Here is a 9,192-nt window from a genome sequence, read left to right on the forward strand (position 1 = left end):
GTAATACTTTCAACAATAAAGATTTTTTTAAATGATTCTATGCTAGACACTGAGACTTAAAGCCAAATAATACAAAAATCCCTGGCTTCAAGTTATTTAATTTTAGAAGAAAAAAATAAGGCAAAGTCTATTTTACTATTATGCTTAATAATTAAATGATACAGTATGACCTAACCCTATATCCCTTTACCCATTGTATGTTTTTAATTAATGTTTCAATATGTAAGCAGCAAAGCACAAATTAAATATAAAACCCAACAAGCTCTCAGTTAAGAGCAAAAGTAAGCCAAGAGGCCTAGGAAGATAGATGATGACTCAGGGATTGGAAGAAGACATCTTTGTCAGCTAGTACAAAAAAGACCTAGTTGAATCAAATGATGTTTAAGACTCCCCATGTCTATAATTCAATAATATAAATTAGAAAATAACATTCTGGGCTTAATTTTAGACCAGTCATTTACTTTATTGCTGATGCTCAACCATTCCTCTGACATTGGCCTTTACTATGAGAGGCTAGTAAATGCAGATTTTGTTAATTTTTCCTTATAAGTTTTTCTCTGAAATAACTCTTTCATTTTCCCCCTTTAAAAAGCTGATAAATGGAGTTGCTAAAGTCACACTGAACTCTGAAATGGCAGTTAAAGAATTGTCCTACAGCAGTCTGGAAGACTTAAACGATAAGTACCTTTATATTGGTGTAACAGTCATAGAGTCTTCAGGTAAGTTTCTTTTTTTCTCTTTCTTTCTTTCTTTCTTTCTTTCTTTCTTTCTTTCTTTCTTTCTTTCTTTCTTTCTTTCCTTTATCTTGGGAAATATTTAGACAGTATATTAAAGGTATAAATGATTTCTATAGTTCTTTCATATTTAAATTTTACTTTTGTGTCATTAAAAGCTAGGGTTAGAATATAGCTTTGCCACTCTAGTCATTGGGTTCCCATTGCTTCAACTGCAGGATAACACCTGCCCAGTTGATATCCTGAGTGGCTCTGCAGGCTATCTGGCTTGAACACCTGGCACCCTAATGTTCTCACTTGGTGAGAAACAAAATAAAAGTGAAATTATGTATGTAAAAATGTTTGATAAAGTAGTATGCAAATGGAAGTTATTATCATTATCAGTCTCCTTATCTGTGCAATGATGAAGTTGAACCAAATGCCACCTAAAGTCTTTTTCAGCTATAATGTTCAGAAATTCTGTCTAAAATTGGAGGCAGTAGTGTTTTTAAAGTGGGTACAATAATAGTATATACTTCATAGGGTGGTGGTTAGGGTTGTAGAGTCAATATACCCAGAGCACTTAAAACAATACTTGTCATGCCCTGGCCAATGTGGCTCAGTTGATTGTCATCATTCCATGCACCCAAAGGTCTCTGGTTTATTCCTGGTCAGGGCACATGCCTGGGTTTCAGTAGGGGGCATGCAGGAGGCAGCCGATTGATGTTTCTCTCTAACCTCTCTCTCTCTTCCTTTCTCCATTCCTTCCTTCCTTTCCCTCTCCCTTTCTCTCTCCAAAATAAAAACATTTTATAAAACAGTACTTGTTACATAATGAGGAGCATATTAGTGTTAGCCCTCCTCCTCCTCCTCTTTCTTGTTCTTTTCCTCCTCCTCCTTCTTGGGTCCACCTACTACTTTCTTAGCATCCTTAACATCTTTTATAGTGCTCTCAACCCCACTCCAATGGTTTTTAATAGTAATTATTATTCCACATTGAGTCAAATTGTCTTGCTTCTGGTATGTTTTGATTATCAATGTCCTTTATATTTTCAGGTTCATATTTAACCCCCAACTAACCTTGAACAAATAATTTAACCATACTGAGTCTTTTCTTTTTCTTTCTTTCTTTTTTTTTTGTAAAATTAAAGTTAAACCCTAAGGCCTCTTTAAATTTGTACTTCTAGAATAGAAGAATGAAGAATGGAGGTAATTATTCAGATATTGAGCACCTTGTATATATCAGATGTCCAGTAGATGTTGGATAATGAGGATAACTTAATACTCCTTGCCCTGGCTGTTGTTTTTATCATTATTTTAATGTTTCTTATTTTTATTTTTACTCAATTTATTTCAAATAATTCAGTTTAATAAATATTTATAAAATAGTCAAAGAGTGTTGCTAAGCATGCAGGCTTCCAAATATGAATGATGTATAATACCAGCACTCAAAGGCTAACAACATACTAGCATCAGTTATAACACAAGTAAACAAAGCATTCTATAACACGAAGGAATTCTATGTATGCTTTTAGCTCAATAGTTAATGTTATTGACCTTGAGAGGAAGGTGAGTTCTTAGGTGATGGTTGAGCAACCAAGAACAGTGTCCTAAAGATGATCAGTCTTGCAGGATAAGTAGGGTTTTGAGACAAGAATGGTAGACAGGGTGAAATGAGCATCCTCTATACAGGGACATACCAAGGGTGGAAAGTGAGTCTTGATCTTTGATAATAGCAGATTATCCAGTTAGCTGAAGTATAGGGAGTATTAGGAATGTAATATTGGGAAGGGGTTTGGGGACACTAGAAATTTGTGTGTTATTTTTAATAGTTTAGCTTAAGTTTAGCTGGAGGGTAATGCTATTAGGCACTTGCCAGTGGACCCTCAATGGGAAACTGCAGGCCAGCTTTAGCCTTAGGGCAAGTGTCATTATTTGAGATGTTAGGCATTCCCTAAATAAGCATTGCATTAAATTATATATAAACAAAACCCCATAAGTCTATAGTTTTAAAAAACTAACATTTAAAACTACTTGGTAGTATGTTCCTAAAAAGCCTTAAGATGGAGATATCATTCTTTGATTCTCTCTACCTCAAGCACTCTTTTCTGACTTCCTCTACATTTCTCTCCACATTTCTCCACTCTAATGGTAAATCCCCTGTAAGGCTCAATCTCTGGCCTATCCTTTCCTTCTCTCCTTAATCCTTTATACATACTCAACTGAAACTCAGACCACTGATGAAAAGTAGTGTCCCTTCTTTGCATTCTTCCTCAATTCAGCTCTATAGCTCTAATTCTACATGGGAGATATTTACATATAAGCCTTGTACATAGGCTTTGAAAACTCCTGAGGTTTAAACTCTTCTCTTTACTGCCCCTCTGAACCAAGACCTATGTCCTACTTACAATTGATAAATGAATGAGTGCAAAATGGAGTGAGTGAAAGAGCAAGCCTGTGGAGTCATAGCGACATAAAATAGATCCTAGTGTAGATAATGTTCTCCTTAAAAAGGTCAACATGATCCTTGTCATTTCTTTAGGTGGATTTTCTGAAGAGGCAGAATTTTCTGCCATCAAGTATGTCCTCTCTCCCTACAAACTGAATTTGGTTGCTACTCCTCTTTTCTTGAGGCCTGGAATTCCATATTCTATCAAGGTAGGTGAAGGGGGGCAGGGAGAGAAACTGCTGAATATAATTGTCTTTTTCTTTTTACAGAAAACATGGGGGTAGCAAATAGGGGAAGAAGCCTAGAGAGGCAAATCATGGAGGGAACTCATTCTGTAAAAGTTGCCTCTCCTATGGACGTGGACAGGGGTGGGAAACTGCAGGCCAGTTTCAGCCTTAGGGCAAGTGTCATTATTTAAGATGTTACACATTCTCAAAAAAAAAAAAAAAAAAAAAAAAAAAAAAGATGTTACACATTCTCTAAATAAGCATTGCATTAAATTATCTTGCCTAATAATAGACAAACATGTAAATTGACCATCCCTCCGCTACGATCACCAGCCAATCAGGAGAGCATGCAAATTAACCCAACAAAGATGGCGATTAATTTGCATACGTAGGTGCAACCTGGTGGAGCAAAGATGGAAGGCTCTGGGCTGGAGGAGCGAAGGCCTGGGTCCCAGGTGCCAGAGGAAAACCAGTGCCGGAGGAAAACCGGTGCCAGCAGCCAGGGGAAGGGAAGGCCTATTGCACGAATCTCTTCGTGCAACGGGCCTCTAGTATATAAATAAAACCCCATAAGTCTATAGTTTAAAAAAACTAATATTTAAAACTATTTGGTGTCATGTTCCTAAAAAGCCTTAAGATGGAGATATCATTCTTTGAAAAGAAACCCCTGTCTCTTGTAATTTTTTACTTCCTGTGTGTGTCTGAGTTTGTACCTCTGTGCTTTTCACTCTGTATTCTCCTTGTGCATAACTGTCTGATCACATCTGTCTGTATTGTTCTCCATCCTTTCCATCTTGACTCATCCTAACTATCTTTTCTCTGTCTTTTTTGCTTCCTCCTTCCTATTTAATGTTTTCTTTCCTTCCTCTACTTTTCATTTAATAAATACTGACAGTATGGAATTAAAATATTCACTTGACTTTTTATTACATTTAGTATATATATTTTATTACATGTAATAGGTTACATTATATTTTTAAAGTAAAAATTTTTGTTCCCTGTCCTCAGTTTAGAAAGTCGGGATGGTCTTTTTATTCTGTGAAAATGTGCTTTTAAAAATAAAATTTAGTATAATTAAAATGTTTTACTTATTACTTACTGTAGGTCACTGGCTTTTAATATCAATATAAAAATAAAATAATATAAGGTATATATTTGTGGAAAGTATATATGATTATATGCATGACAGTGAGAGGTATAGGTTAAGAGAAAGAAGGATGCATTTCTTGTTTCTCATATCCAAGAGAATCATTCCCAGAAGTGACTGTCTCATTTTTCTTTTTTGTTTAGTCCTAAACCAACATGGACGTTAGATAACAGAAGACCTATCACATCTACGTGGCATAATTAAAAAAATAATATTTGTGTTTTGAGTCTGCTTGAAATACAAGAGAATCTATTTAAAAATAATTTAACTAAATAGAATTAAACCTTTTTATAAGCTGAGAATACACTTCTCTTTACTGAATTAAACATGAATAACTTACACTTTGGTGGGGAGGGAAAAAATTATTTCAGAATTGTTATGCTTTAAAACAAATGCCGAGCTGTTGAATTGAATTTGGACTGTTCTGACAAACAGGTACAAGTTAAGGATTCGCTTGATGAGTTAATAGGAGGGGTGCCAGTGACCCTGAGTGCACAAACGGTCAGTGACAACCAAGAGACGGCTGAGTTGGAGTCAAAGAAAAGTGTGACAGGTTCCAATGATGGAGTAGCTTCATTTGTGGTGAATCTCCCATCTGGAGTGACAGCGCTGGAGTTTACTGTGAGCTGAATTCGGTTAAATTTTCTAGGACAATGTCCACTTTTGATTGTATGCTTTGGCTAGTGTGCAGAACTGATGCAGCAGATTTTATACTTAAGTCCAGTGAACAATTCCACAATTTTGCACCCCAAAATAAATAAAAATGGCACTAGAGGAGGATAAATCTATCACTTTTTTTATTTGGGAATTAATTATTTTCTCTTACTTTAGTAAGACTGTATTAGAATCTAGAAGCTTCAGAATAGGTACAGCAGTGGAAGTCAGTGGTTGGAATATTCTTTCCCCCAATTTTTATCTCTTTTCAGGGCCATAAAAGGGTTAAATGTGGGAGCCTCCCTTTTTTTCTAGCTGCATAAAGCACTACACCTTGGAGCTCACTTAATAGTCATCTCTCCTAGCAAATAATGTCTAAGTTCCCATTTCCAGGTAAAAAAAAATGAATAAGTTCATCATGTTAATGACCACAGCATGCATCCATTCACTGTGATCTACTGAGCGCTTATGAACTGCTAAACATTGGGCTAAGAGTTTTATGTAGATCACTTTTAATATCCACTTAATCAGCTCTATAAGTGAGAGAATATTATCTTTGCCATTTTGCAGCTGAGGAAACAGAGGCTTGAAACTTGTCTTTAATAACTTATCCAGAGTTAATAAATGGCAGCACTGGGATGCAAACCACTCCAGAGCATGAACTACTAGCCCTTTTGCTGTCAAAGGTGGATATGACATCATTTCTGCCCCACCCCAGAAATATTTTCTAGCTGCATGAAGCACTACACCTTGGAGCTCACTTAATAGTCATCTCTCCTAGCAAATAATGTCTAAGTTTCTAGCTGCATGAAGCACTACACCTGTACTATTACTTCACAATGAAATTGGGCCAGAGAATCTCTATGATGTCCATTCACAACTCCTATCCTCCAGTCCTCATGACCTCCCCACCACTACTCCAAATTTCTGCCATCCCAACACATAAGAAGAGGAATCCCCAACTTGCCATTACATTTCAGGAAGGGTACCAATATTTGTTCCTGGAGCATCTTTCTATCTTCACTTCACCAGACTTGCCCACCACAGCCCATAATTCCATATGATTCTAATGATTGTCCATAGACTGTATAAAGTTACTTAATACCACAGCAGTATAAACATGGGAGTAGTGGAGGTGTTCCTTTCTTCAGCATTTGGTGGTGTGGAATTTAGAAAGCAAAGAAAGGAATTTAAAAGGTATATTTTACATAAAACATTTTATCACAATCAACAAGTCTTCTTTGAAATGTTCCCTTTTAGGTCAGGACCGATGATCCAGATCTTCCAGAAGAAAATCAGGCCAGCAAAGATTACAGAGCAGTAATATATTCATCTCTCAGCCAAAGTTACCTTTATATTGACTGGACTGGAAACTATAAACCTATGCTCGTAGGAGAAAATCTGAATATTATTGTTACCCCCAAAAGTCCATATATTGACAAAATAACTCACTATAATTACTTGGTAAGTAAATAATGATAAAATTGCATTTATTTCCCCACCTGGACATTTTCCTTTGCTCATAGAGAAACATTAGAATGATCCCTAAAATTTGTTTTAACAAAGCATTTCAACAACATCATCTAATTCGATAACCAGTTTTTTAAAAACCTTTGAGATTGGGCATGATTTTCATGACCATTTCATTGATGAGGAAACTGAGAGACAAAGAAGTTAAAAGACTTGCCATGGTACTCAGATTAGAAAAGGAAGATTTTGATTTGAACTGGGACCCTCTAATTCCTTGTCTGATCTCCTTTCACCAAAGACAGCTGGCTACTCCTCAGAGAGAGCCTAATTAAATTCTCATGTTACCTATGCTCTATATCATGGCCAAAGATTACATGCCTAGATCTATTTAAAATATATGCTTTTCACTGGCATAAAAGGAGAACCCAAATCCTGTTATTAAGTGTTGAGTTATATCATACCTGCTCCAGTTCTATAGCTCTATAACATTCCTTATTAAATCACTTATGTTAGCAGAGGTGGTCAGTCATGCCTGTCTGTGAAATCTAGGGAAGAATGTGTGAAAAATGTTAAGGGCTTCCTGACAATTGTCAAAGAAATGGAATGAGTTATTCCAATGGGCAAGCCAAACAGATGGTGGTGATGGATTTTTTACATTTTTTAGAAATAAATTAAAAAATAAGTGAGGATCAAAGATCATATTGGCTGATAAAGAAGTAGGGGACCTATTTAGGGACCAAAACTTGCTGTCTACTATATGCAGTCCTGCTAAGGACAACTTAAGAGATCTTTTAGGACATTTTGGCTTCATGTAATTTGTAATTAAAAAAAAACTTATGCTTCCAACTTAGAAGCTAAGTAACCTCTGCTTTTAAAAGTTAATTCCTTAATAAGATGTACTCCACTTGTCTATTTTTTAAATCCATAAAACAAAGGACATTTTAGTGACTTTAAACAGATTTGTTAGTTCTCTATTTTCCTAATTATGTGATTTTGAACTAAAACCAGTATGACATTTTGTTAATTCCTGAGCCTCAGTCCCTTCTTTTGCCCAATGGAAATAATATTTCTATCCTACTGGTTATTATAACAATTAAAGGAGTTAAAGTAAATATAAAAGTTTCTGACACACAGTAGGCTCATACAACTTAACTTTCTTTTTCTTTAATATAATTTCTATTCCAGCTCCAAGCTCCATCCTGAAACAAAGGTTTTGTTTTTGTAGTTATTGTTGTTGCCACCCTTTATTTTTAGATTTTATCCAAGGGCAAAATCGTTCACTTTGGCACAAGGGAGAAACTTCCAGATTCCCCTTATCAAAGTATAAATGCTCCGGTGACACTGAACATGGTTCCTTCAGCCCGTATCCTGGTCTATTACATCGTCACAGGAGAGCAGACAGCAGAATTAGTGTCTGACTCAATCTGGTTAAATATTGAAGAAAAATGTGGCAACCAGCTTCAGGTAAGCCACAAATTATGTCACAATCGAATTTTTTTTCTGAATAAAGGAGACTATAACCAGCAACCTATGAAATTTTATCTCACAAAAATGACCTTTTTTTTTTCTTTTTTAAATGATTTTTTAGGTTTATCTGTCTCCAGGTACAGATTCATACTCTCCAGGTGAACATGTATCTCTGAATTTGGCAACTCACTCAGATTCCTGGGTGGCTTTAACAGCAGTGGACAGTGCTATATATGGAGTCCAAAGGAAGGCCAAGAAGTCCCTAGAAAAAGTTAAGTAGTGCATAACCTTGGTTATGGTGCATGGGTGGCTCTGTGCAGTGCTTCAAAAAAGTATGGCCCCCAAGGTAGGTTGTGAGGGAAGAATTAGGGGAAGAATAGGCCTGCTTTTCCATAATCAAAATCTGTACTCTAACAGTGGTTCTTAGGAAAGTAAGCCATTGTCATGTTATTCCCCAAAGCACAAGTCCATCCTTTTTTGTTCTTCCAGGTGTAGAGTTAAGCACTTGAGGCATATGACTGTGATAGAAATTACATTCATGGAACAAAAGTGCCATCAATTGACAGGGGTTTGGGGATATGGGTGTGGACATGTATAGTAGCAGCACAGGAAAAGACTGGATGGGCAACCTCTGAGTTTTTGTTTTGTTTTGTTTTTGTATTTTTACTTTCATAAAAATCTGTGACAGAAGAATTTTAAAATGATTCATTTCCCCTAAGTTCCCATTTCTCTCCCCTATACTCTGCTATGTTTCCTAGGCTTGAATTTCTTTGAACAAGGAAGAAAGAACTAAGAAACTAAAAAACATTCAGAAAGGAAAACATTTGGGATCAAAATTAAAACTAGAATAAACACCCCAAACAAATTCTCACCACTTAGAACCTAGAGCCCTCCTCCCTCAAACACAAGAGGTTGTGCTCTTTTTGCTTGTTTATTTTAAACAATGTAAAAATTAATTTGTTTGCTAATTCACTCATTTATGCATTCACCCATTTATTTTTCTTTTATTTGGGGAAAGATATTATATTGATTGTGTTAACAGTGGAGTTATTCCTTAGTGTTGTT

General features: G+C 35.9%; 1 protein-coding gene across 1 annotated transcript in view; it reads left to right on the plus strand.

Annotated features, from left to right (window-relative positions):
* Positions 1–9,192, plus strand: part of C5 (complement component 5) — an 80,418-nt gene that overhangs the window by 18,778 nt on the left and 52,448 nt on the right. Inside the window, exons 9-14 of the mRNA XM_005879203.2 lie at positions 593–719; positions 3,256–3,371; positions 4,972–5,157; positions 6,451–6,654; positions 7,915–8,124; positions 8,249–8,398. Of these exons, the coding sequence (XP_005879265.1) occupies positions 593–719; positions 3,256–3,371; positions 4,972–5,157; positions 6,451–6,654; positions 7,915–8,124; positions 8,249–8,398 (993 nt within the window). The remainder of the gene's footprint in view (positions 1–592; positions 720–3,255; positions 3,372–4,971; positions 5,158–6,450; positions 6,655–7,914; positions 8,125–8,248; positions 8,399–9,192) is intronic.

This window comes from Myotis brandtii, unplaced genomic scaffold (assembly GCF_000412655.1).
Source record: "Myotis brandtii unplaced genomic scaffold, ASM41265v1 scaffold589, whole genome shotgun sequence".
NCBI classification, from domain to species: domain Eukaryota; kingdom Metazoa; phylum Chordata; class Mammalia; order Chiroptera; family Vespertilionidae; genus Myotis; species Myotis brandtii.